Below are 28,000 nucleotides of genomic sequence, written 5' to 3'. Positions count from 1 at the left end.
TTAGACACTGAAATGCGACCTTTGACCGCCCCTATCAAAGAGGGAGGGGCGAGTGACAACCACATTTGTAGAGAAACACACACGCATAGCCTACACACACATGGATTGGATGGATACACAAAATGACAACACAAACTGAGTACGACACAACGCTGTACAGGTAACACACACGGGAAGCGATACTTCATCTGCTAAAATGTGTTTTGGTCTGTGGATGGACACTTAGTTTTAGCATGTTAGCAGGTTAGCAAGTGTGTGACTAAAACTGTAGTGAACGTGTGCGTCTGTTGGAATGCATGAACGGCGAGATTGAGTGTCCACGCCATAGACAAACTAATCTAAACTAATACAAGCAAACGACTGAACTTCTTTAAGTGATAACCTACATCGCGCAAAAAGTTAATGCATGTCGTTTATTATGGTAGTTGGGAAACAAATTTTACCCCGAAACATGTCACTTTTAATCCGATGATTATAAATGGCAACTCCTTGTTTGTTTAGGATTTTGGTAAACACCAAACCATGAGATAAAGCTCTAGTCCAAGCAGAAATTCTTGTCCCAAATGAAAGTTCAAGTCTTGAGAGAAGGTTCTTGCCGCATGAGATGGTCCTAGTCCTAAATTAAGGTTTTAGTCTCAAAATAAATTACTAGTCCGCTAAGAAAGGTTCAGACTGCGTGAAGGTTTTGATCCCGAGAAGAAAGAGGTTTTAGTTTTAAGCGAAGGTTAAACACCCCAGAGATTTTAATCCTAAAAGAAGATTCCACCCCGAGGAAAATTTTTAATCCAGAGAAAAGATTCTAGCCCCCGTAGAAGGTACCAGTCCCCTGATATGATTGTGGTCCATAGAGAAGGTTAAAACCTTCTTGAAAACCTAGTCTTGAGAGATGGATTCAGTCTCCAGAAGAGATTGTAGTTTTCAAAAAGGCTCTACTCCCAAGAGAATTTTATACTCAAAGAAGGTATTTAAAAAAAGAAGAAATAGTCTCGAATGAAGGGATTTGTTTTAGTCCAAAGACAATGTAGCAGTTTTGAGAAAAGGTACCAGTCCCCAGATAGTGTTTCAAGGGCCGGTTCTACTCCCAAGAGGTTTTCATCCTGAGAGAAGATTTTAAGCTAAGGGTCCAAGTAAAGGTTCTAGTCCTGAGACAGCTATTAGTCCCTTAAGGAAGTTTTAATTCCAAGTAAAGGCTGTAGTCCCAAGAGACGGTTCTAGTCTAGAGAGAAGGTACTAGTTCCCTGAGTAGATTTTAGATATAAGAGAAGGTTCTAGTCCACAGAAGAAGTTCTGTTTTTTGTTATTGTTTTTTTTTTGGGGGGGGGGGGGGGGTCTCCTATCAAGAGATAGCGATAATTCCCAGAGAATCAAAAAAAAAAAAGAAAGAAAGAAAGAAAAAAAAAATTGAGTCAAGAAAGAAGATACTAATCACCAGAGAATGTTTTGGTCCCAAGGGAAAATTCTAGTCCCAAGTGAAGGTTCTAGTCTTGAGAGAATTCAGCAATCCCCTGAGAATATTTTCGTCCCAGGAAAAAATCTTCAGAAAAGAAAGATTTTAGTCCCCTGGAGAGCTTCTAATTTCAAGAAAATGCGCTACTCCCAAGAGGTTTTAGTCATGGAGATTTTAGTCCCAAGGGAGGGTATTAGTCCTCTGAGAAGGTTTTAGTCCTAAGAAAAGGTTCTAGTCTCAAGAAAAGTTTAGAATCATGTTGTCATTTACAAGCTTTTTGGAGACGTTTCAATGGCGACACCTGACTTCTTTAGAAAGATAGGCAGATATTAGAGTCTGCTTTGATGGAGGCTTGGAGACAACAATGAAGAGACAACAATGAAGAAATTGAGAAAATGAAGATGTTCAGGTTCCCTTTAGGAATAACCAGTTTGGATAGGATTAGAAATGAGATCATCAGAGGGACAGCCAAGATCAGCTGTTTGGGAGACAAAGTCAGAGAGCAGATTTAGATGTTTAGGACACATCCAGAAGAGAGATTGTGAGTATATTGGTAGAAAGGTGATGAGGATGTAGCTGACAAGTGAGCAAGTGAGCGAGAGGATGGCCGAAGAGAAGGTTAATAGATGTAGAGAGGGAAGAAATGAGAGCAGATGTTGTTGAAAGAAAAACAACAAGCTGGAAGCAAAAGAAAATAAAGATAGAAGGAATGACTTAAATGGAATTACAGTATATAACACGTAAATGATGTTTACTGACTCTGTTTTCAGCTCGGCCGCCATGTCTAAAAACACGGTGAAGAAGCTGCACTGGCGCTCCAAGGTACGCCACAACATGCTAATGTGCTAACGTTAACAGTCGACTTTATTATTGCCGTCTGCCATCGAACCGCCGTCCATCCCCTCTGCGCAGGTGCAGGAGGGTTTTGTGCCGCTGGGCGGAAGCTCCGGCGAGCTGGGGCTGGCCATCGGGGGCGGCGCCGACTATGGCGAGTTTCCTTTTGTGACGGTGGCGCCCGGGGGCGGGGCCACCGTGGGCGACATCATCTTAGAGATTGGCGGCACGCCTGTGTTGGGCATGACGCTGGGCGACGTCCGGGGCGTCCTCAACTCCTGTCCTCACCCCATCAGGATCAAGACTGTCTCACCAGGTGACCCAATGCTAATTGTGTTGCGTTTCAACTATTTGCCATCATAGTGGCAAACATTGAAGGACATCAGGAACATTTGCTTTTATTTGGAGACAGGATGATATGAGACTTACCTGACTCAGTAAAATCCATGGATGGACTGACAGACCTCCTCCAAGATCCCACAAGATGGCAGCAAAGCCTCCCTTTGGCAAGAACAAGCTAGCTAGATAGCTAAAGAGATAGACTAGATAGATAGACTTTAAAAGATTTAGGGATACAGTATAAGATGGAAAAAATTGATATGAATGGCAAAAAGCTATGATTTTGACTATGACATCACTGTATTTTGCGTCTCTGTTTCACAGGTGCATCTCTGTGTAAAGACCTCCGCCTGTACCTCAGTAAATGTTTTACACCAACCTCAATGGACAGTCAGCTACAGCAGCTCATCCGAGAGAACCTTTACCTGCGTGCTGTGCCCTGTACGTACACACACACACACACACACACACACACACACAGATCACCTGATGCGTCGCACTGTGATGAGATCGTATTTTATGCTCGGCAGGTACGACCCGGCAGCCTCGCGACGGGGAGATCAGCGGCGTAGACTACAACTTTGTGTCCATCGAGGAGTTCTTTTCTCTGGAGGAGTCGGGAGCGCTGCTAGAAAGTGGAAAGTTCAAAGGTAACATGGCCAACTTGCTGTCGGCTTGTATGTCTGTTATACATTGTAGCAACCCTTGTATGTGGTTGACGGATTCTATGGTTTCCGATAGTCTGGAGGGGCCGTGAAGGCAACGTGAGACTTGTTTTGTACACTGATAAAAGTTAGTTAGCGTGTTGTTGTTGTCTTGGTGTGGTTAGCCGACAGTAACCGTTACGAGTTGTTCTTAAAAAGTGTTGTTGCTAGCTCGCCGGTAGGCAGTTTAGGGCAGGCTTTTACTACAATGTGTTTGTGCTAAAGTAAGCTAAAGCTTTTTTGATAAATTGATCGCAAAATTGTGATGCTAATTTCCCCTAGCCCAGACACGGGCAAACCCCGGCCCGCGGGCCAAATACGGCCCGTTATGCGTTTCAATCCGGCCCGCCGAACTTATCCAATAAGGCTAGAAAAAAAATCTTTTTTTTTTTTTTTTTGTTCAGCTCAGTGGACGAGTGGTTAGAGTGTCCGCCCTGAGACTGGGAGGTCGTGGGTTCAATTCCCGGCCGGGTCATACCAAAGACTATAAAAATGGGACCGATTGCCACTCTGCTTGACACTCAGCATTAAGGGTTGGAATTGGGAGGTTAGATCACCACAGGATTCCCGAGCGCGGCGATGTTGCTGCTCACCGCTCCCTCGGGATGGGTCAAATGCGAACAAATTTCGCCCCGCTTAGATGGGTGTGACAATCAGTGGATCTTATCTTATTTTATTAATTTTATTTTGTCCCTGCAATGCCCGCGTTTCACCAATAGGTGGCGGCAGCCGCGGCGCCAAAATTTTTATTGTGGGTGGGCCTGAGGAAAAATGGGTGGGCCAGAGAAAATATGCAAAAAATAAAATTCCCTTCACGTTCCTAATAGTGCTTTACCGCGGGTACCAAGGACAGCGATTAAGTTGCCGCTCTTAACACACACTTTTTATGGCGTTATTTCGCTTGTTTAATTACGAGGGCGCAGAAAATAAAATCGCTGGCGCGGTCTCACGTAAAGTGAAGGACTGCTGTGAGTGACGGGTGCAGCTGGAGAACGCGCTCTCCAGCTGCAGCAGTACGAGCAGTGGATGACTGGTGTTGGGATCCACTTCCCTCAGACTCCTGTGCAGATTATGTTTTACACCAGAGTCACTGCTGTGTAACTTCTACACACCCGGAAAATATGAATACTGGGTCGGGGTCGTTTACGCACAGAATGATACGCAGGGCACATTCATAACAACGTTTGCAATTTATTAAAATAAACGGGAGAATGGCAGTAAGCTTAACTCAAGATAACTGATTCATAAAATACAATTCTTCCTGGATTTGGACATTTACAGCAGGAGACGGCAGGGTTTTGTGTTGAACACAGCAATAATATCCTGATAGTCCAGAGAATCGGTCAATTCTTTTTTGAAAGAAAGCAGGGACAAAGAGTTCAGTCTATCAGTCAACATTGTGGCACTGTTGCGTGTTTTGATCCTTTTGACAGCTTTAACAGCTTTTGACAGCTCTTTCTACATGTTGTCATGGGTGAGGTGAGGAGCGCGCATGCAGGAGACTGTTGATATTGGTGAATACATCCCCGGGGCGTGCGTCGAGCACTTCTATGAGCGTTTCCTCGTTGGCTTTTGGCTTCTTTTTGAGCTGCTGCACAAACACCGTGTGCTATGCGTCTCCCACGGAGATGGAAAAGTGGTCAGAGACGGATTGGATGTACGCGCTTTGTCCTCAGCGCGTGACAGGCAGCAGCGGCTATCATGCAGCCGCATGTGTCACACGCACTGTGGGCCCGGGTTAAAAATGGGTGGGCCAATGGAAAACAATTCTTTAACTTTACGCCTTGAATTGAAATCTCTTAATAATAGATGCAGTCACCAGGTTTGACAGATCACAGTGTATGTGCTATTATAATCTATTTACATTTCTCCTCCCACTTTGCCAAATAGTGTGTAAATGCCGCATCTTGCATATTCATTGAGGCAAACGTACTACCTGGATTAGGGCTATTTTATAATAATCATAATAATAATAATAATACATTTCATTTAAAAACAGCACCTTTCAGAACACCCAAGGTCACTTTACAAAGCATAAAAACACAGCAAAAGTTGACCTAAAACAATAAAAATTAAGCTATTGGAAAAGCTGTTTTAAATAAGTGGATTTTGCACATTTGAAAAACGCAGTCCTTAGTGCACACTATAAGTAAATTGAGTTGTACATTTATCTGTGTGTTTTTACTGTGCTATGAGGTCCAAATGCTCCTGGTCCGGCCCATCTGTCAAAATTTCAAACCCATTGTGGCCCGCAAGTCAAAAAGTTTGCCCACCCCTGCTCTAGCCCATGTATGGCTTTTACTATCGTATTTTAGCATTAAGCTAGTGGATTTATGATACACTAATTATAATGGTATTGATACGATGGCAGTGTTGATTTATTTTTAGAAAAACATTATTACCAAAAGCAGATTAACAAAACACATTTCTTAAGATTACCATGACAACCAAACTCAGCCACTAATAGTACTGAACTTCATCTTCATTTTGATAGAAAATCCCTTCATAACCACACATTTTCAAAACATCATTTAAGGTTCTATTTTAAATGTTAAAATCACTCACAAAATGTGATGGTGTTGTTTTTTTCTTTTCTTTTATCACCTCTCCTGATGTTGACATTTCTGATCCAAATGGGACTCTTTTGCTGCCCACTCACAGGCAACTATTATGGGACGCCCCGCCCAGTCCATATAAGTCCAGACAGTCCGCCTATTACATACCAGGAACATCGAAACCTGCTAAGAAACTTCAGAACAAGGAGCAAATCTCTCAGCAACCTGGAAAAAACTGTCGAAGAAGATAACAGCGAGGAGGACAGCGGCTTGTCTGGTACGTGTGCGAGTTTTTAGGTGTGTATGTGGTGGTAACTTTCTTGATTTCAATTGTTTACTTGTTTGTGTGAGTCTTAATAATGCCACAATTGACTTGAAGCATCGCGGAACAAGGAGAGATGCAATTAAGAAACATGAGTTCCACCGTCTCTCTTCCAGGCGGGTCCGCCGGAGCCCCGCCCACCACGCTGCCTGCCAGTCAATCCTGGGGCGAATCTCTGGCAGGGAGCAGCGAGGGAACGGAGAATGGAAGAAGAGGAGCAGGAAGAGGAAGAGCTGCCGTGGCTGACACATGGGAGATGACGTTCGGCAACGGCAGCGATACCTTCTATGGCGAGTGAGTGACATCACAATCCCAGCATGCGCTGAGAAGACAAAAGTAGTAATGATGACCATGTCTGTCAGTCGCATGTCAAAGACCAGACAGGATCTTCGCGCTCAAAACAAAGACACCACTTCCTGTTCAGCGGAACGTGAGTCTGCGCTAAAAAAAACAAAAATTCAACTTGCCAACGCTACAGCTTGATTTGAAGTTGAGGCATTTTAGAAATATAATCCTTAAATAAAACTAATCTATGATTAAATGTCTCTGCTGGGATTTACATTTACTCTCAACATGTGAACGTTCCGTGCCTGCGGCATTCCTTCCGTGATAAAAAAAATCAGTTAATGTTTTTCGGGTTGCGCTTGCCCTCAGTTCCAGAGTTCACGGATCAGCCGAGTCAGCTGCAAGGTTTTTCGGTGCACACGCGTCTCTCCAAAGGCCCGCGAGGCTTCGGCTTCAACATCGTGGGAGGAAGTCGAGCGCGAGAGTTCCTGCAGGTGTACAGCGTCACGCCTGGAGGCCCGCCCGCCCTCCATCAAGGTACTTCTGTCACTCAGGCCACACCCACTACATGAGGGAAGCATCACGGGAGCTGCCAGTCATCCTGAATGGTCATGTGACTAAGAGCTTTTACTTGTTGTGAAGCGAGAGATTTAAACAGGGAGGATTATGTTTAATTCTCATGACTCGCTAATCCAGACACAAACACACATAAAATACACAGTTATACCTATGAAAAGTTTTGGATATTTGGGTGAAATTTCTGGATAAACATATAATACACTTCACAGGTCAATTTAATTTGACCTTTTCGCAACTCTTTCATGCATGTGTGCGTTCCACAGCCGACATCCTGGTGTACATCAACGGCACTTGCGTGCTAGGCCGTTCACACAAAGAGGTGGTGGAGATGCTCAAGTCGGTTCCCATGGGTCAGAGCGTGGACGTGGTTCTGAGGCGAGGGTACCCGATGCTCTACAACCCCGACGGCTGCCCCAAACATACACTGGACACGGTAAATTCGCCATTATCCACATTACATTCACATTTTCTATCTTTACGGGCGGCATGGCTAAAGTGGTCTTTTCCCATCCGTGAGGTCGTGGGTTCGATCCTCACCCCTGGTGACCATGTCAAAGTGTCCTTGAGCAAGACACTGAACCCCGATTTGCTCCCAGTGGGCCTGGCAGCGCCTTTGCATGGCAGTAGCCGACCACTGGTGTGTGAATGCGAGTATGAATGGGTGAATGCGAGGCTTTAATTGTAAAGCACTTTTTGCACCATATGGTGTGGCTAAAAAGCTATATAAAAAGTGTTTACCATTTTTGTCACACTTGTTAACAGTCTGACATAAATCTCATATCTTAACACTTCACGTGCAAGCAAGTTTAGTCCCAACTGAATTTCAAGCAAATCAAGTCAAGTCATTACTTGAATTAAGCGAGTCATAAGTCAAGTCAAGTCGCAACCTTGCTCTGTCACAACATATCATCGCTGCTATGTGAAAAACACTTATGTCCATTTTTGTCTTTTTTTAATTTATTTTTTTACATTTTTATGTTTTTGGGAAGAAACTGAATGCAAACACATAGCAGCAACAATATTCACGCATTAGCATTAGTTGTTATGTTATATAGTTAGCACACTTGCTACCTTGTTATTATACACATAACATTTATATAACTTGGTTTTTCAGATTCAGATTACTTTATTGATCAACGACAATTCTCCCTGGAAGCCTGACGGGTCGCTTTTCAACGCCCCAAGTTTTTGCTACCTTTTACATCATTTGTTACATAGTTAGCACACTTGTTACCACATGTTGATGTTACTTTAGTGCAGAAATGAAACCAAAGTCCAATAAAAAAAAAAAAAATGGGGGTGGAGTCTAAGCTGATTCAATAACAGAGAATTTATTCTCTAAGGCAGAAGAACAAATTCCTGAGCGTCTTCTAGGAGAGACGGAACAAAAGTGAGCAAAACACAGGACAAAAAATTGGAACAAACAAACCCTTATTTCTGGTTAGGCTAATCTCTAATCATGTCATAGAATTGACCATATTTAGCCAATCTTACTTTCTAAATGGTGTCACATATGAAGTCTGAGTAATTGCAAGGGTCACTTGTTCTTACTGGTAACCTGTCTAGACTTTTTATTTTTTTTTATTTTTGTATGTGTTATGTGAGTGATTTTTTTTTTTACTTACTTTAGTGCAGATAGAAAAAGACACTTTAATACATTTTGTCACCTCCTGTTATGTTACCTCAAAATCACCACTTACTGGATGACCTTGTTATGGCGTCACAAATATGTGTAACTGAACTCCCCACACCAGCCGCAGACTCCCCCAGCAAGCCACCAGCGCGGACCGCTCACCTACAGCCATGTGCAGGATGCCACCAGTGGCGGATCAGGTCAGCAGAGCTGCCACACACCTTCTTGAACTTGAATATTTTTTGGGGGGAGAAGTTCAGTGCTATTCTTTGTTAAGTTTGGTTGTCTTCTTTTTTTCCTCTTCAATGTTATTCCAGGACTTTGCCAAGCCTCGCCCTCCTATTCAGTCGAGCCATTGACCAATGGGCTGACGGGTCCGCCAACTCCCACTTCCTCTGAACCCCCCGTGGCTCATCCCCCACCTACCTCTGACAGAATGTCAGCCAATCACAGCGACTCTGATGGAGGCACTCAAAGGTGAGCTAATGTGTTAGCATTGTTAGCTGTTGAGGATGTTTCAATAATAATGAAACCAGGTTCGTAGTGATTTAAAGGGGAAGTCAACCCTCCAATTTTTTGGACAATAATAGGTTCTATACAGCCCCACTAGTTTAATTTGGTTAATATTCCGTTAGTGGAATATGAGCTAAGCATCAAAATCTAGCAGTTTTGATCAATATCAGAAGGCGGCCATTTTGCCACTTGCTGTCAAGTGAAAATGACATCACAGTTGCTCAGGTAATAACCAATCATAGTGCAGCTTCAGAAAACAGGTGAGCTGTGATTGGTTGTTGCCTGAGCCCGAGTAACCGTGATGTCATCTTCAGTCGACAGCATGGGGCAAAATGGCCGCCCCTGAGATAGATTTTGCTGCATAACTTATATTCCACAAATGTAATATTAATCAGAATGTTATGTTTACTAGTGAGGTCACATATAACATATTATTGTCAAAAAATGTTTAACGTTGACTTCCCCTGTAAAAGTAAAGGAGGTTGGTAATCACTGCTCTGGAAATGGCTATTAAACCGCGCCTCCATTTTGCTCAGGTCTTCTGTGATTGGCTACAACAGCAACACCCTCCCCACACGCTCCTCCTCCTCGTCCCTCCTCCACCATCAGAGCTCCAAGTCATCAGAGAGCGACCTGTCCACATCCACCTTCCCCGCCATGTCCTCGTCCAAACTGCGTGAGTCTTCGCCCCCCGGCGGCCCTGCGCAGCGTTCCCCAATGCCGCAGACATGCCTCCCCCCCACGCCTCCCCGGGAGATCCCACCCTGCGGGTTCAACGGGTGTCCGGCCAATCACCAAGTGCCCCCTCAGCACCCCCTCGGAAACACGGGCATGGTGCTCCCTTTGGGTACAGGGTCCTTCCCCGCCGGCGAGCTGGTGCCGGTGGCCCTGGAACGCTGCGAGAGCGGCGGTCTGGGTTTCAGCATAACGGCGGGAGGGCCAGGCGGTCAGCTGGCCGTGGTGAGGAGGGTCTGGGACCGCAGGCAGTGCCCCTCCCTGCAGTCGGGGGACGCTGTGGTCAAGATCAACGGTGCCGACGTGCAGAACCTCAACTTCTCTCAGGTCAGAACGTTTAAAAGTTTTTATGGCAGTAGAAAAAAGTCCATCCATCAATCATGTAGATACAGTTGCTAGCTTGAAAGTTCACAAAAGTTACACATCACTTATTGACACAAAAATGCTATGAATCGTCACCAAAATTCACACGCACATCTCTACTCGGGTCAACTTCAATCTCTGAGAGTTTCAAAACATTTGCCGAGATATTTTTGATTTTATGGGCACTAAGCTTTTGTCTCACAGCATGCTCATAAGCACAACTCTAAATCACAACCTTTGCAACATATAAAACAACTAAAACTCCAAAATAAGTTATAATTGGTTCTCGTGATCGTGATACTGTCCATACCAGATCCCAGTGTCAGCCACCCTCTTCTGGACATTTTAGGATCAGGAACTAGAAATGAGAAAATTGGAATTATTTTTTTGCAATTTTAAAGAAAAATGTTATATTAACTCATTCACTGCCATTGACGGCTATAGACGTCAACAAGAGTACGAAAACCTAGAATTTTTTTTTATTGTACATTTAGAACAGATATCAAATTTGTGATAAATCGTGAGTTAACTAGTGAAGTCATGGGATTAATTATGAAAATTTCCTGATTTTTTATAATCTTTTCTTCTTTTATTTTTATTTTTTAAAGTAATAAAAAAATAATAATAATTTTATTTTGAAAGATTATTAAAAATTAATACTTAATAGCATGACTTCACTAGTTAACTCACGATTAATCACAAATTTTATATCTGTTCTAAATGTATATTAATAAAAATGTTTCTAGGCTTTTCCTAGTCTTGTTAACAAAAGTGGGAAAACCTAACTAATAGAAATAGTTCAAATGAATTTTTGACCTCTATAGCGTCAATGGCAGTGAATGAGTTAAGATATGTATTTTTATTTGTTTATTTTTTATGTCTATCATTGTTTTGTTTTGAAAATGATGTATGTCAGAAGTAATAGTGGTATTGGTTCTTGGGTATCAGTGATTACTCAAGAGTTGAGTACTTGTACTGGTATCAGTCTGAAAAAAAGTAGTGTCAAACATCCCTACTTAAGGGTCAAGTTAAGGTTAAGGGTTACTGTAGGTCAATAGATTACACTACTCTTACACTCACAATTTAGGGCTGGGCGAGATACCGAATTTTTGAATTAATTTCAGACTCACATGTTTAACATCATACCATTTCATCCATCCATTTTCATAACAGTGTAATTTAATAGTTATGTGAAAATGAATGACTTGTGGCTACTTTTGAAGAAAATAATTTCTTGGAAGTTGTCTGGTTTAGCAATGAAATAACATCAGACCTTACTGAAAGAATTTCAACAAAAGTTGGATTTTTTTTTTGTTCAAAATGAGCCAAAATGCTTAATATTTTCAACTTTTTATATTATATTAAATATAAATCATTAGCTTTAACCTGCATCAGAAAAATAAATAAATATTTGACTAAATTTGCCACACAAAAAAAGATAAACTATGAAAATGATTCATGTTGTCTCTTAGTGAAAATGAAAGTCTTTAGTTTAGTGTAAGCAGTGCATGTCAGTAGGAACACACTTTGAACTACATTCTTGCAAATCAATTCAAATTCATTGATAAAATGGAATAACCACCCAGGGAGGTCCAAGGAGGAAAGGTTCAGTAACAGCACATATGTTCCATTCCTCAGGTCCAGAAGGTTCTGCAGGATTACTCAAAGCAGGGGAACGTGGTTCTGCTGGTGCACAGGCGAGGTACCCCGCTCGTCACAACTACTTACGACTGACACGTGATTGAACTTTTTCATTTTCTGCCCTCAGCTCCCGCCTCCACACCTGTGGTCACACCTAATTTGTACAAGCCCCTCCCCTCTCCGCACGGTCTCAAAAGCCCCCCGTCCCACCCTTCGACTTCCACCGACTTGCCTTCCCCGTCCTCGCGTGCCTTGGTGGGGGGCGTGCCGCCGCTCAGCCAGGCTGGCTTGGCAATGGAGGCCCCCCTGGAGGGGCACCTCCCGGCAGCAGGTAACAGCCCAGTTAGGACTCGGCCGTTGATGGAGTTGATCAGTTGTTCTTAGTGTGTTCATTTGTTCTCCAGGGACCCCGCCAAGCCAAACGCCCAACGGGCCCCCCACCTCAGGCCTCATTCAGAGCACCAGCTTCCTGGACTCCGTTCCTGTGACTTTGACATTAGAGCCACGTGACCTACAGGGGGTGGAGGAGAGCGCGGGAGGGCCAATCAGAGGAGCCGTCGCCAAGGACACCAGGGAGGGGAAGAAGGTGGAGGTGGAGCTGATGAGGCGGCCTGGCGAAGGCTTCGGATTCGTCATCGCATCCCAAGAAGTCAACCGTGGGGGTGAGTCGCTCTGTTTACGTTTTTATTTTTTGCTCATTTTGAAACTAGTAAACACTTGAAAAATACATTTTATTGGAGTGGTGGAAGGAACTACAGTGGTACCAAAATTTGAGTTAAATGCGAAAATGTGACGGAGTGTGATGTCACATAATGTTGTGCTAGCTAGTATGCTATTGATGATTCATGATGGGTTGGAATAAATTTTTGAGAAGGGGCCGAAAATTTTGAAAAATAACTAGCCTAGCCAATGTACCATTATAACATCTTAACAGTTCTGACTCCCATCTGCAGGGGGCGCCACTGCAAATATTTTTCTTCTTGTTATTACCACTGATTAAATAATTATCACATGATTTTAGCGATATTTGTTATGTTATCAAGCCAGTTAGCCCAATATTGACCGCTATTTACCTCATTATCGCCGCTTGCTACATGACTGTCACACACACACACACCATTATCATCATTCATGGTCAAACTTATGTCGTTATCACATTTGTAATTTCGTTGACACGCTTGTCCCATTATTATTGTCGCCTCGTTCTCATGTGTTAGGTCATTATTGACAATTGTTATCTTGCTATCATACTTGTTATGCTCTTTATTGCCATTTGCTGCTTCGTCATCATTTTTTACGTGGTAACCTTTATTTATACTATTTAATTGACAACAATGACGTTTTGTTCCCTGAATTGTTTTTATGAATCCAAAGGGGTGAATGTGTGTGTGTGTGTGTATCAGGTGCTTTGCACTGAGTTTGGTCTTAGTTTCGGGGGGCGTGGCCTCACAGATTATTGCACACTCACACACTCAATCTGTGCGTCAGTGCCTCCCACCAGTGCAGACTCGGCCCCCTCGGCGAGCTGTTTCCCCTCTGCTGAAACGCTTGCCTGCTTTTTGAGACTCAACACACACGCATAAAAAAGGTTCTTGTTCATCATGTTGGAGCGACTGCAGTCCGTTCTCAAGAGGGTCAAGGACTCGAAATGTAAGTGTGTGTGTGTGTGTGTATGTGTGCTGCGTGCTGCTGATGAGGTCAACCGAACATGGTTGGGATTTGAAATTGATCAGAGACCTGCAGCAACGGTGTAGGAGTGGTTAGTATGTCTGCCTTTTAGTTCTGAGGTTTGGGGTTTGAATCTGGGCTTCCTGTGTGGAGTTTGCAACTTTGCATGCCCTCCCCTCCCACATTCCAAAAACATTGACAAACAGCCCATTGTTTGTCTAAGTCCTTTGTTTGTTTATATGTGTGCCCTGACATTGGCATGAAGTCCAAGGTGCCTTTTGCCCAAAGTCAGCTAGAATACCTTCCAATTCATGTGTAACACTATTGAGGATAGGCAGTATAGGAAACGTATGGATGGCAGATGAGATGGGACAGATATCCTCTGATGACAAATTTCACTCTGGTGAAACTAAACAAACTTTCATTGAGCGGTGCATCGCCGCGTGATGAGGACCTCTGATCATGTGATGAAGCGCATTGAAGAGTGATATGATGAGGAAGACATGTGGCGCTAAAAAAAAGAAAGAAAAAAAAGTCAAATCCTGGCTTTGTGTTCAGGAGTCTGACTCTTTGATTTCAACTCATGGGTGACTTTAACATTTATTTGATAACTTGGCTTCACTGTATTTATGATACAAAGAGTCTTGCATTTGTTGCATTCAATTAGCATTTACTCCTCTAAAATCTGTTAATGTATTATTCAATGTTATTTTTTTACTAATTTATCTAATTAAAAAAATGAATTTATTGTTAATACCAAAATAGAAAATCACTGTAATACATTTTTAACAAACAATTGGTTTAATTACAATAATTATAAACCAGATAATAGCATTTGCACAAATAATTACATTATTATTAAAATAAGCTATTTTACTCATATATTTAAGCTTCTTTACAAACGACCTTGCCCATCTGTGTTTTAAAAATCAAATCGTTCCTTGAGGTGAAACGATTGCCCACCACTGCTTTAAAGTGTAAGTCGGCCCCCCCAAAAAAATGTCTTTACAATAATATATTCTATTCAGCCCGAAGTTAGCAACCAATCACGGCTCAGCTTCATAAAACAGGCGAGCCGTGATTGGTCGTTACCTGAGCCCTGAGCAAGTGTGATGTCAACTGAAGATGAGTGTGTGGCAAAATGGCTTCCCCTGAGATGGACGAAAACAGATGGATTTTGTTGCTTAACACAAACGCGTTATTAATCAGAATATCGTGTTTAGACTCGTGGGGGCACACACACCACATTATTGTGAAGAAATGTTTTGGGTTGCCTTCCCCTTTTTACCGTCAGTCAACCATCAACATGAAAACACACTCACAAACACTGTACAAGTGTCCAACCCTGACATCACCATCACATTATTTACTTTTTAATGACCTTGCTCCATTTTGTTACTTTGTTTCAGGTCTAGTCTAGAGTTGCGCAACACACATCCATGTCAGTTTGTGTGTGTGTGTGTGTGCGTGTTTGCGTGCAAACTATTCAAGTGGGTCACAAGTGCCAAAAGGTTCAAACATTCCAGAATACTGACAAAGACGAGAAAGACACTTTCAGGAAGAGTTCATCTTTTATTTATTGACTTTTTACATCTTTTATCAGGACCAAACATCTCCAAGAGAGCTGACAACTGCTAGCTTAGCACAACCACTGAATGTAAAGGGGAAACTGCTAGTCTAACTTAGCACAACTACTGGAAGCCGAATAAAAATTTGTAGCATAGCCTAGCATAACACAGAAGGGAAATCAATTACTCTAGCTGATCACAAAGACAGGAAACAAAGAGAAAACTGTTAGCCTAACTTAGCACGACATTTGCTTTCTTGGCCTTGGACAATTGGTGCAGAATGTTGTGTTTTTTGGTCCTATTTTTAGCTTTGGTGAGTTGTTCCGTGTGGCGTGTTGCTGTCAGTCCAAATCGCGTCAGGTCCTCTCACTTTTTTTTTTTTTGGTGCTTGCCAGCTTTCGTGTTTGCTCAATGTTGTGACGTCAAACGCTTTGCTTATCAGCTCTCTTTGTTCACAAACTCTTTAAAAGATCCTTTGAAAGATGAAAACAATGAAAGAATGTTGAATTCAAACACATTTCATAGTTCAATTGGCTTTAGTTTGTGTTGTGTTGGGTGTGATGACGAAGACAAGCAGAGTTCTAGAAGATGTGAATATGTTCTGAATGGTTCACGTGCCTTCGTGACACATTTGACGCTTGTGTGAATTATTCAGTGCTCCTAATTGGTGCTTCTTCAATTATACATTCAGCTGCTAAAAGCTAAGGACATTTAGACACAATTTGAGGATATCTAGAGAAAAATAAGGACATTCAGACACAAAATGAAGACATTTTGTCACAAAGTAATGTAAAAGAAATGTAGACACAAATTGAGGACTTGTGAATGAAAAATAAGGACATTTCGAAACAATCTGGGGACATGTTGACATAACATAACATTAGATCTTTGGGACACACAGTGAGGACATTGAGCCACAATGAGGACAAGTGGAAACAGAGGTTGGACATTAAGATAGGACATTTGTGTGACTTTTGTATCAAAGTGAGGACTTTTAAACACAAAATGAGAATAGATGCATATGAGAACAGACAAAAGGAAATGTATACACATTCAGACAAAAAAAAAGGACATTTCAGATACAAAGCTATGAGATTGAGACCAAAATGAGGACAGTTTAAGTCAAAATGAGGACTTTAGGACAGAAAGTGAAACATTTGGATGCAAATTGAAGCAATTTAAATACAAATCTGTGGACATTTACAAAAAAATAAGGACATTTTGACATAAAGTGAAGACAAGTATGAACTTCTGGACACCAAATAAGTTAGACAAAGACAATCTGACATACAAGAGAAAAATTTGATTCTCTCTGTCCCCTCATTGACATCTCTGAACTCCCCCCGCCATGCCCAGCTCCATCCTCATCCCTGATGTCCCATCGCTTTGTGACGGTGCGCCGTGGCAGTCCAGCGGCCCGCAGTGGCCTCATCCAGCCCGGAGACCAGCTGGAGACCGTGGAGGGACGAGGGGTGGCGTCCCTGCACCACCGAGACCTGGCCCAGATCCTAAGGAGGGCGGGGAACACGCTGAAGCTGAGTGTGATGCCGCGAGCGCGTAAGACATACACCAACAATCTCCTAAATTCTCAATTCTCAAAAAGTGAATCCAAACTTTATTTTGTCCAACGCAGACTCAGAAGGAGCCGATGTGGAAATCGACAAGCACTTCACCAAGGGATGCAGAGGGAGGACAAAGGTAGCACGCTAGATTAATTCAAAAGTGTTTGGTTCACAAAAACCTGCTGAGACATAAAACACTAACTTTTGATGACAAATGGCAAGTAGCCGTCTGTAGCTAACTTTAGAAGCTAACGTAGCAGTCTTCATCACTTGACGGACTTAAATGCACCACACCAGTCACAGAGGATCAAAATTCAAAGTCCTTGTTTTAAAAAAAAAAAAAAAAAACTGCTCCATACCGACTAGTCACTAACCAGTCAGTGGTTATCTCCAGAAGCCTAATGTAGAATGTTAAATAAAAGTCATTTTGTTCATAAATAGCTGCTTCATAAATAGCTGCTTCATACCAACTAGCCAGTCATCAGCTAGCTTCAGAAGCTAACTTAGCAGTCTAATGAAAAGTCCTTTCATTTTATTAAATGCTGCTCCATACCAACTAGACAGTCAGTGCTAGCTCTAAAAGCTAACATGGAAGTTTAATTAAAAGTCTTTTTGTTCATAAAAAGCTGTTTCATACAGACTAGCCAATCATCAGCTAGCTTCAGAAGCTAACTTAGCAGTCTAATGAAAAGTCCTTTCATTTGTTAAAATGCTGCTCCATACCAACTAGACAGTCAGTGGCTAGCTCCAGAAGATAACATAGTCGTAGCAGTCTAATTAACTCATTCACTGCCATTGGCGGCTATAGACGTCAAAAATTCATTTGAACTAATTCATTAGTTTAACATTTTTTTCCACTTTTGTTAACAAGAGTTTGAAAACCTAGAATTTTTTTACTGTACATTTAGAACAGATATAAAATTTGTGATTAATCATGAGTTAAACTACTGAAGTCATGCGATTAATTCCAATTTTAAAAAATTAATTGCCTGACGACCCAAATTTTTAATGATCTTTTCTTTTCTTTGTTTAAATCCCCTCAGGCAATAATTAATCACATAACTTCAATAATTAACTCACGATTAATCACAAATTGTATATCTGTTCTAAATGTACAATAGAAACATTTTTGGGGGGGTTTTCATACTCTTATTAACAAAAGTAGAAAAAGTGAATTTTTGACGTCTATAGCCCTCAATGGCAGTGAATGAGTTGGGTCATTTTGTTCATAAAAAGCTGCTCCTTACCAACTAGCCAGTCAGCAGCTAGCTTCAGAAGCTAATGTAACACACAGATGCACCAAAGTTGCACAAGATCCAAATAAAATGTCCTTTTGTTAAAAAAAAAAAAAAATGCTCCATACCCACTAAGACAGACGTGGGCAATCTCGGTCCTCGAGGGCCGGAGTCCTGCAGGTTTTGGAGGTTTCTCACTTCCAACACAAGCTGATTCCAATCAACAGGATCGTTATCAGGCTTATGCAGAGCTTGCTGATGAGCTGATCATATATCAGCTGTGTTGGAGAAGGGCAACATGCAAAACCTGCAGGACTTCGGCCCTCGATGCCCACCTCTGCACTAAGACATATATCACTCTCACCTTTTCATTACAAATGCATCAGCTGTGAGTAAAATTGGTTGCATTGTGTGCGTGTCAGAATGAGTCTAGGTTCTACAGGGTGGATCTGGAACGAGGTCCCACCGGGTTTGGGTTCTCTCTGAGGGGGGGCAGCGAGTACAACATGGGACTCTATGTGCTGGGACTGATGGATGGAGGGCCAGCCCAGAGCAGCAACAAGATGCAGGTACACACACACACACGCGCGTCACAGAAGTGCAGTAGCGTCCTCGGCAATGGTGCATCCGCCATATTTCCTTATTCTTCACCACTGGTGCCATTAGCCTTTCCTTGTTCACACAATTCAAAGTACAGCTAATCATCCGGATGTATTTCATTTTGAGTGCTGTCGAAACTTTGCTGACCTTAGCAAGCTTCTAGGAGAGCTGGTTAAATTCCCGATGGACTCTTATGTCATGCTCAGGAAAATGAACCAGCTGGTCCGTCTCAATTCAGCAGAGTCAACAACATAGCTGCATGCTTACACAGTCTGGTCAATGTAAGAGACATGAGAGACTTGACATGCTGACACAGAGGCAGTCTGTGTCATGACTCCTAGTCCACACTTCCCACTGGAGATAAATGCAGATGGGCGCAACTTCTATTTCACACTGAAGAGAGTGGTCTACCTTTGCCAACATTTTCTAGCCACCTTCGGTGACAGCAGCTTCTTGTTGGTCGCCCTCAGGTTTCCGACCAGCTGGTGGAGATCAACGGCGACAGCACGGCAGGAATGACGCACAGTCAAGCCGTGGAGCAGATCCGGAGAGGAGGCCATCGGATCCATTTGGTCCTGAAGAAAGGAAATGGCTACGTCCCCGATTACGGTGATGATGATGAAGTCCGACATTAAACCTTTTTGGGGGCCACGGTGCCTGCCAGAACCGGCACTGGCCCTATTTTAAAACAATACTTAATGATATTCAAAATAACTGTACGTAAGCCTACCTATGTGGATGAAATAGTGGCGTGTGTAGTCTCAGCAGCTAAAATGGACAAGTATGGGCAATCAAGGCAGCCGCTTAAAAAAAATAAATAAAAAAATCCACATTCTCCATTCCCCACTATATAGATGTTAACCAATCTCAGAGGTGGCAAATCCAGCAGGTCCACAAAGTAAAAACCCTGCCACAGTTTGGCTTTAGCCCATGATGATAGCTAGCTTGCTAGCTCCCTAGCAGGTAAATGAGCAACAATGGAGCTAGCTAGCTAGCACCCGGGGCTAAATGCCACAGTTTGTCTTTAGCTCCCCGAAGCTAGCTAGCTAGCTTGCTAGCTCCCTAGCAGGTAAATGAGCGACAATGGAGCTAGCTAGCTAGCACCAGGGGCTAAATGCCACAGTTTGGCTTTAGCCCCTGATGCTGGATAGCAAGTCAAACTGTGGCAGGGTTTCTACTTTCTAGACCTGGATTTGCCACCTCTGACTAATCTCACATTGTAGCTGCTCTGATCCAATCAGAGCACTCCGCTCACTGACCATTTCTTCCTACTTTCTCTACCTTCTTCCTTGCCCTCCTTTCTCTTTTATTTTCCCGCTTCCTCCTCTTCCTCCTCCTCAGTGGAGCTGTCCAGCCTGTCTCTGTGCATGACCAACTCCAAACAGGGCGAGCCCTGCTTCTACGTCATCGGACGCACGGAAAACTCGCGGTCGGTGACGCTCAGCGTTCTCTTCTCTTCATCCTCCACTTGGCTCATTCTTCATCTTTGTCGCTCATGACATACGGCTGGGCCAGATGGCTTTCAAATGAAAATATCAGATTTGTTTCTTTTTCTCTTTGGGATTTACTTTACTGAACAAAAAACAAACTGCACATTCAATGGCCGCAATTCACGCTGAGTCACTTAACATACAGACTTTACAGTCAGCCAACTCTACACTCATTCACTGACACCCATGTCACTTACAGGCCTGGCCCCGCCTTTACGAATACTATGGGATGCCGACCCGAAGCAGAAAACCCCCCCATTTATGTTATATATATTAATAATTTAAAAAAATATATAGTGGAACCCTGTCCAGTGTTAATTTGCATCTACTTCCACAGAAAAAAAAAGTTTTGTTTAAACATGTACGTAAAAACAATCCTAAACAAATAAACGTTTTCATAAAATGAGCTGTCAAACTGCAGGGTTTGCTAGTCTGCATTTAAATAGATTTTTTTTATTTTTACACTTGAATGAATGGCCCAGCCCAAGTGAAGAACATCCCGTAGACTCGGCTGATGCTGTCCTTCTTTTTTCAGGCCCTGAGGAAGAATCCTCCTCGTCCTCCTCACACATGGAGGAGCAGGAGGCTAATACGGTTGCCATGACGACAACCTCCCACAGCCCGCAAAGGAGAAAGCAATCAGGGGGAGCCAAAGCAGGACCAAGACTAGGAGGACGAGGAGGAAGTAGAGGTGGAGGAGGGCCTCCAGATCTGGACTTGGACCTTGTGGAGGAGGAGGCGAGGAGGCGAATGAAGGAGCGAGAGGAGGAGAGGAGGAGGAGGAGGAGAGAGCAAGGGAGGACCACGAGAAAGGAGACCACAGAGCAGAAGGAGGAAGAGGAGGATGCAAAGCATTCGGAGAACTGGCCAGTCCCTCAACAAGCAGCGTTCTCGTTCCTGATGCCGCGTGACGAGCGCCCGTCCAACATCCAATCCGATGACAGCAAGTCGGGCGCCAGCCAATCGGGCGCCAGTTTGTCTTCCGATTGGACGAGAGCCGGGTCGAGGCAGGGGGAGGGTCAGGGCTTGCCCTGGCTGGAGCCCAGCCCGCAGAGACTTACGCAGGTTCTGATGGGCAGTCGCCTCAGTAGGCGGGGCCTCGCGCTCTGATTGGACATTGGCTGACGGGTTACGCTTATTTTTGGGGGTGACTTTTACGGGCTTTTTTTTTAAGACCGGCCTTTTCCTGCATGTGATCGGACAACACGGTTTTTGATTGGAGGGTGAGGCGCAAAAGAGGCGTGGCCCCACCAACAAGTATGCAAATAACAGAACTTTGAAACTGACACGTCCTGACGTTGAAGCATGTCAATCATTTTTATTTTTATAACCTGAAAGGACCTTAGTGAATTACGATGATGATTATAGAGTAATAGACTGATTGCTTGCTGGTAACGAAAAAACCTTTAGAACTTCTAATAAGCCATATACACACGTATAATGAGTGTGTGTGTGTGTGTGTGTGTGTGTACTGTTTGTGAGTCTAAATTGTGCGATTGTGTCTGTGTGGATTTTGTGTGTATGTATGTATGCATAGATCATGGATGTGTGTGCCGTTTGTGTGTGGATCACGTTTGGATTGTGGTTTTTTTGTACATGTGTACGGATTTTGCTGTTTTTTCTATGGATTTTGTGCATGTGTGTGATTTTATTTTGTGTGGGTATTTGTGTGCGGCTAGTTTATGGATCGTATGAATTTTTTTGAGATTTTATTTGTGTGTGTGTGTGTGTGTGTGTGTGTGTGTGTGTGTGTGTGTGTGTGTGTGTGTGTGTGAGAGATTGCGTGCTTGACTTTTGTGTGCGTATGAGAGGATGTTAGAGTATTCTTATAACGACAATTATAGCGAAATAGAGACTGATTGCTTGCTTGTGATGAAAAACAGCTTCTGACGAAACACACGCACTCACATGCACACAGACACACACATAAAATTCTGCTGGCTCTAAGTCTTATCATCGCTATGGCAACGCTGCGCCCAATGAGCAGTTTGTTTCTGTAGTAGTGTTTCCCCAACCTTTATTTAGCTACGGCACTTTATTCCAACATTAAAGTTTTAAACATTGAAAAAAATCTCAGCATGCCAAGAAACAAAAGTAAAATTTATTATCAAATTGATTTACTCAGTGTGTGGGTGCCTTGACTTAATCTGTTACTTAAATATCAAGAAAGGGAGGCACAGGTTAATTGTACCTTACGCCATCTAGTGGTGGAGCATCAAATTGCTCTGCCTTTCACTATAAATTGTTGGCATAGATAGCTGAAAAAGATCTATTTCTAGTTGAAAAGTCATTTTCAGACAGATTTAGTGAAGTTGATCACTTGTTGTACGTTGGTTGGGAATCACTGTTCTATTGTAACAAGGGTGCGCCGATGTCCTGCAGCTGTGCGTGCTATCTAAAGTGCCTCGTTTACTTCAGCCTTCAACCAGCAAGAGGGCGCGAGGCAAACTTCCTATCAAAAAATACCCGCCCGCCTCCTCAAGGGGTTCATCATGTCCACTTCATGTCTGACTCACGTGACTCACGTTTATGGCCTGATTTATGGACTGTTTTAACAAATTATTAAACATCATTATTATAAACAGTTTGAGTTAATCTTCCTTTTTTTTTTTGGTCACATGGGTAAAGTTTACAGTGAGAGGCTAATGCTATATCCATGTTAACTCATTCACTCCCAGCCATTTTCACGGAAGTAACCCCCTTTGCTCCTGGCTGTTTTACTGGATTTTTTGGACAGATTTTGCAAGGCTTGTTGAATATTGTGTTCTATTGCTATAAAAACATGGAACCTAGTGGTGCAATGGATCATAAAAGTCTCGGATCGGATCACAGATTTGAGGCATGGATCGGATCGTTTTTTGGATAAATAGCACTTTGTCTTCATTAATTTAGTAAAATTATTTTCCCCATTAAATGAAAAAATATATTCGAAATGTCTTATGTAGTCATTTAGGATTTTGTGTCCCATTAAATAAAATAAAAAATAATTTAAAATGTCTAATATAGCCGTTTAGGATTTAGGAACACAACTTTAAGTGCAATATAAGGCAGAAACATTCATTTTATACATAGTACATATGTAAAATAACAAGGTAGTCTACTAAGGGCTCAAACTTGTGTTCTATTCAATCTAAACAGCTATGATTGACATTTTAAGCTGAATGTTTTTCCTTTTTAATGAGCAAAAGCGTTTTTTATAAAATAAATGATGACAAAGTTCTATTTTTTTTTTTTTTAATAATGAAAAGACCTCTAAGTGTAATTTAAGGCACATTCCCTTCCTTTAAACATAAAAAAAAAGTGAATTACAAAGTAGCCTTGGTCCAGAATATTGAAAAAGAATTCAAGTAAGCCAGTCAGCTGTCAAACTCATTTACAGTTACCAACTAGTCACCCGTAGGTAAAGCTTTCTGCATGCTAGCCAGTAGCAACTTCCGTCGGAGACTTCCGTCGTCTCATACAATGACGGCGTAATTAATTAGCGGTTTCTTGGCGTCCTAAATTAGCGATTGAATATGAGTTTGGGATAGCGTTGTGTTGATGTTGGTCGGCGGTCGCAACTTTAATGTCAATCAAAACTACCAACGTCTAAAAGAGAAGTCAAGCTAGCCATCATGCCGCTACGCGGGCTACTTTCAAAGTAAATGTCTACTAAGGCTATTTGCAGAGCCATCAATGTAAACAAACTTTATTTTGAAGTTAGCCTGAGTGTAAAATAGGTTAGCTTCCTTGACATGTCTGAAAAGTGTCCAAATTATCCACTGTGAATGCGCACTTTGCTGTGCTCCCCCCCACCCCCACCCCCACCATGTGTTTGGACCAATCACAGGCAGGAGGCGTGTCCCCGCAGGAGCGCGGGCTGCACCAAGCTGTTTTCCAGGGGGAGGTCCACGGAAAAGTCGGCGGGCGCCGCTTGCAGTCGCGGGTGGAGGTGTTGCCTGCCTCCCCTCTGAGGTATGGGCAGCTCCGAGTGGTGGGCGGGAAGAGGCGAGCAGAAGATGTACGGATGAAGGAGAGCCTGCGGGACGAGCCGTCACTCCACGAGTTCATTCATCACACGCGCAATCGCACGTCTCATACCTGCTGGGCGGGACATCGCTCCTTGGATGGGTAAACCAGGAAGTTGGAGAGCAGGCTGATGGCGTGGGGGGAGGAGTCGGGGACGATCTCCTCCAATGGGATGGCGGGATTCTCCTTGAAGGTGATTTTGTTGTAATCCGGCAACTCTGCCATCTCCTGGAGTCAAAAGGAGCACGCTTGGTACCTTGCAAGTGTACTTACGTGTATTTTGTGTGTGTTTGTCTTACAGGCCAGGTGTCACGAGTGGGCGTCCCGAGTACCCTGAGGACACAACACAGCTGCTCGATGTCATTCTCGCCAGGAAACAGAGGAGATGAGTTGAGCAGCTCCCCGAAAATACATCCCACAGCCCTGCAACATTTGATTTGATCAATTTGATTTCACACAATTTTCCCCGCCGTATGCAACATATGCCAGTTGTGACACTTGAGAGCAAATTTAGTCAAACTGTTGCCAGTTGAAGCATGTAGCGTAAATCCAACCATGAATCGCTCCCTTACCACAAGTCCACACCCTCGTCATACTTTCTGGCTCCGTACAGCAACTCGGGAGCACGATACCACCTGGACACAAAATAAATTTGGACTTAATTTCAAGTTCCTTTAACACCACTTTTTTTTTTTTTTTTACGTGTGATTAATGACCCCTTACTTGGAAAGCCTGTACTGGGGGAATTCCAGTCGCAACGCAGCAGAATCAGTTATAACCTTTATAATAAATGCATATATTTGTGGAGACTGGGTCGAGTTGTGTTTTACAATTTGAAAAGTGTGCAGAATTACACAAGTTACTTCATGTTAAAGATTAGCATTAAGGGTTGGAATTGAGGTGGTTAGATACCAAATGATTCCCGAGCACGGCTCCTGGTGATGGGTCAAATGCGGAGAAAGAATTTCACCCCACTCTACCTCACAGGTGGGTGTGACAATCACTATTAGTACTTTAACTTTATATGAAAAGAAAAATGCACTGAGCTGTCACCAATGTCTTACAAATGCAATTATGCCATCTAGTGGCAGAGAAATGACCTCAACACAAATCAATATTTTTTTTTTTACAGTACAGTACATCTTTTTAATTTTAACTCAATTTTATGAATTATGAAATTACTGTATCAATAACTAAAAGATGCAGCCATGTTTCTATTAGTTTAAAAATATATATGGTAACAGTATAAAAACTCATTAAGTTTAAAAAAGTTTTAAAAGTTTTAAGAAATTGATTGTACATTTTATTGTACATTTAGAACAGATATAAAATTTGCAATTAATTGTGAGCTAACTATTGAAGTCATGTGATAAAAAAAATGTAATCGCCTGACACTTTTAGTATAAATAAATATTTAAAAAAACGATAAGGATTGACGATTGAAGCTGCTGGGTTAGAAAGTGCGCCACCTTGTGGCCACCTGGTGACTGTAGAGTCGGTCTTCTTCCTGGCTGAGGAGGCGGGCCAGACCAAAATCAGCGATTTTCAGGTGTCCTGACGAGCTGATGAGGAGGTTGGCGGGCTTCAGGTCCTGGCGGCAGACAAGAAATGCTTTATTGTGGAGGGGGCGGGCACAGCAGCAGACTATCGCTTAAGAGAGGGTGATTCATCTATTTTAACAATTTTTAAAAAATTGTTTTATTCAACATTTTTCCGGCTTACACCAACAACTCACTAAGCAAAGGAGAAATTATCAAAAGCAGATTTTTTATGAACGGAATCTGAAATTTCATTTGAAGTCCGTAACACCCAGTCCTGCTCACCCGGTGCATGATGTTGTTGTTATGCAGGAAGGCCACGCCCTTCAGTAGCATCAGCATGTAACCTTTGACCTGCGCCGGGGTCAGAGGTCGCTGGGAGTTGCGGATGACCTCCGAGAGGTCGGACAACATGAAGTCAAAGACCAGGACAAAACCGGTGCCGTGCGGGAAGACGTCCTTCAGCCTCACCACCTGAGGAGTTGGGAGCGTGAGCATAAAAAATTTGGCGGCCGCCTCCCGCTCTGAAAGCTACGACGTCATGAAAACTGTTATTATCTAACCAGCGTTGCAGTAGTTGGGTGTCACTTTTAACAGCATTTGCCGTTATATTATTGTTGAGCCTCAAGTGAAGGTAGTCTGCTTACTGAAAAGTCACTGATGTAACATGGTTTTCATGATTGTGCACATGCTAGATGCACGGTGTTGATTCTTTGTGATCATTTCTGTTTAAAGTGCATTGCTGCCATCTTGTGGTGTCTATGTAAAATTACAATCCAGAAATAACAAAAATACAATTTTGCTACCCCAATTATTCAATTACAATAATCTCAAATTAAATAAAAAATTAAGTAAATTTTAACATATTTAAATAACATAAAAAAAGAGTTCCTGTATTTTTTTGGTGGGTTAAATGCATGGAAATACTTTTTTTTTTTTTTGCCAGTGGTCCCATTTCCTATGGAGGACCAAAAATGCCAAAATAAAAAATATATAATTAAAAAAATAAATACAAAAAAACAAACACATAAAGAAATACATAAATAAATAAAAGTAAAAATAAATATAAGAACAATAAATGTGGAAATAAATACATAAATACTATTAAAGTCAATAAATAAATAAAAACGTTCTGCTCTCATATTTTTATTATCATTATTATCATTTGAATAACATTTAATGGCGGATTTCATGCTGACAGCGTCTGTAGCACGAAATAAGTAAATATGAGAGCAGAGCCTTTTTATTTATTGATTGTTTTTTTTATTTTTTTATTTTATTTCCACGTTTATTTGTATTTTTGAGTCTAGTTATTTATTTATATGTTTTGTATTTTTGGTCTACCATACACCTTTGCCTCAATTTGAGTTGGGCTTACATGCTGGTTGTCCTCAATCTCCTGCAGGGCCTTGATCTCCCGCAGGGCCTGGTTGGGAATGGCATCCTCCAGACGCCTGAGCGCCACCTTCTTCAGTGCCACCGTCTCTCCTGTCTGCTTGACATCATTTTGTTATACTAGCATTCCAGCAAGTGCGAAGTGACAAGTCTTTTGGTGACATCACCTCCACGTGTTTGGCCTTAAACACGATGCCGTGAGCGCCTTCCCCGATGCGACCCAGAATGCTGTACTGCTCCATTACGTCGCCTGCCGTTTTGTGGACTAACTTCATGAGAATACATGAAGGAGCTTAAATCATTGTTGAAGACCGTCTAGCTTCTTGACCTTCTCCTCCGAAAGTTTCTTCAGTCACTATAGAAATCTAAATTGTATAGAATTTAACAATGCAGCATCATTAGGGAACAAATAAAATTGAGTCTGAAGAAGCAGACGAAGAGGAAAACTGTATTAAAAATCACTCCCTATCCACTATAGTACTATATGATGCACTATATCGTGAGTTTGCCATTTTTATTGCTGTTGGGATTTGTAGTAAGCACGTTATCAACAATTCGTGCCCTTAATGTCCCTCACAATGCATTTATAAGGTAATGAACAATGCTCATTATAAAATCAAATCTATTCCATGATGCATTCCTCCTATACAGTGTTTTTTCGGCTTTCAAATTAATGGATTGTTGCCATACCTTTAGAAGACAGAAGAGGTCCAGACGTCGCGTCCTGACGGCTCTCGTTGCCTTGGTAACTAGCTCGCTAAACTAGCTCCGCTAAACACGTCGCTCCAAACGCAAGGTTTGAAGGAATTACTCACATCCTGTTTTTATACAAATCCGAGCAGCCGAGGTTACATGTCTTTACCAGCCGGAATGACTTCAAATAAATGGATTTATGTCGGACCGACTTGTTTATCGACGATTAAGAAGAGAACGCTCGTTCTTCTTCGTTGTTTTGGACATTGCTGTAATGAGAATCTATTGTTATT

General features: G+C 42.4%; 2 protein-coding genes and 1 long non-coding RNA gene across 3 annotated transcripts; 2 read left to right on the top strand and 1 right to left on the bottom strand.

The window, feature by feature from the left end:
- On the top strand, positions 1 to 22,657 carry LOC144061271 (membrane-associated guanylate kinase, WW and PDZ domain-containing protein 3-like). The gene is made up of 21 exons (XM_077581574.1): positions 1 to 160; positions 2,218 to 2,269; positions 2,360 to 2,597; positions 2,945 to 3,061; positions 3,151 to 3,270; positions 5,986 to 6,156; positions 6,318 to 6,495; positions 6,564 to 6,631; positions 6,856 to 7,023; positions 7,329 to 7,498; positions 8,820 to 8,898; positions 9,016 to 9,175; positions 9,748 to 10,273; positions 11,948 to 12,011; positions 12,078 to 12,281; positions 12,355 to 12,612; positions 16,543 to 16,743; positions 16,820 to 16,884; positions 18,406 to 18,552; positions 19,054 to 19,192; positions 20,609 to 22,657. Exons 1-21 carry the CDS (start codon positions 123 to 125, stop codon positions 21,181 to 21,183), a joined length of 3,738 nt encoding a protein of 1,245 aa, XP_077437700.1. The 5' UTR covers positions 1 to 122; the 3' UTR covers positions 21,184 to 22,657.
- cdk20 (cyclin dependent kinase 20) lies at positions 21,800 to 28,000 on the bottom strand. Its single transcript, XM_077581587.1, has 9 exons — positions 27,705 to 28,000; positions 27,182 to 27,379; positions 26,998 to 27,111; positions 25,905 to 26,093; positions 25,551 to 25,672; positions 24,654 to 24,716; positions 24,381 to 24,504; positions 24,154 to 24,309; positions 21,800 to 24,091 (listed from the first exon to the last, which is right to left on the bottom strand). The coding sequence occupies exons 2-9, from the start codon at positions 27,287 to 27,289 to the stop codon at positions 23,897 to 23,899; spliced, it is 1,071 nt and encodes a 356-aa protein (XP_077437713.1). The 5' UTR covers positions 27,290 to 27,379; positions 27,705 to 28,000; the 3' UTR covers positions 21,800 to 23,896.
- On the top strand, positions 23,954 to 24,890 carry LOC144061281 (uncharacterized). Its single transcript, XR_013296151.1, has 2 exons — positions 23,954 to 24,274; positions 24,383 to 24,890. It is a non-coding gene; the product is annotated as an uncharacterized LOC144061281 (long non-coding RNA).

Source organism: Vanacampus margaritifer, chromosome 1 (assembly GCF_051991255.1).
Source record: "Vanacampus margaritifer isolate UIUO_Vmar chromosome 1, RoL_Vmar_1.0, whole genome shotgun sequence".
In the NCBI taxonomy this organism is placed as follows: domain Eukaryota; kingdom Metazoa; phylum Chordata; class Actinopteri; order Syngnathiformes; family Syngnathidae; genus Vanacampus; species Vanacampus margaritifer.
Note: the sequence above shows the minus strand (reverse complement) of the source record. Positions and strands in the feature narration are given on the sequence as shown.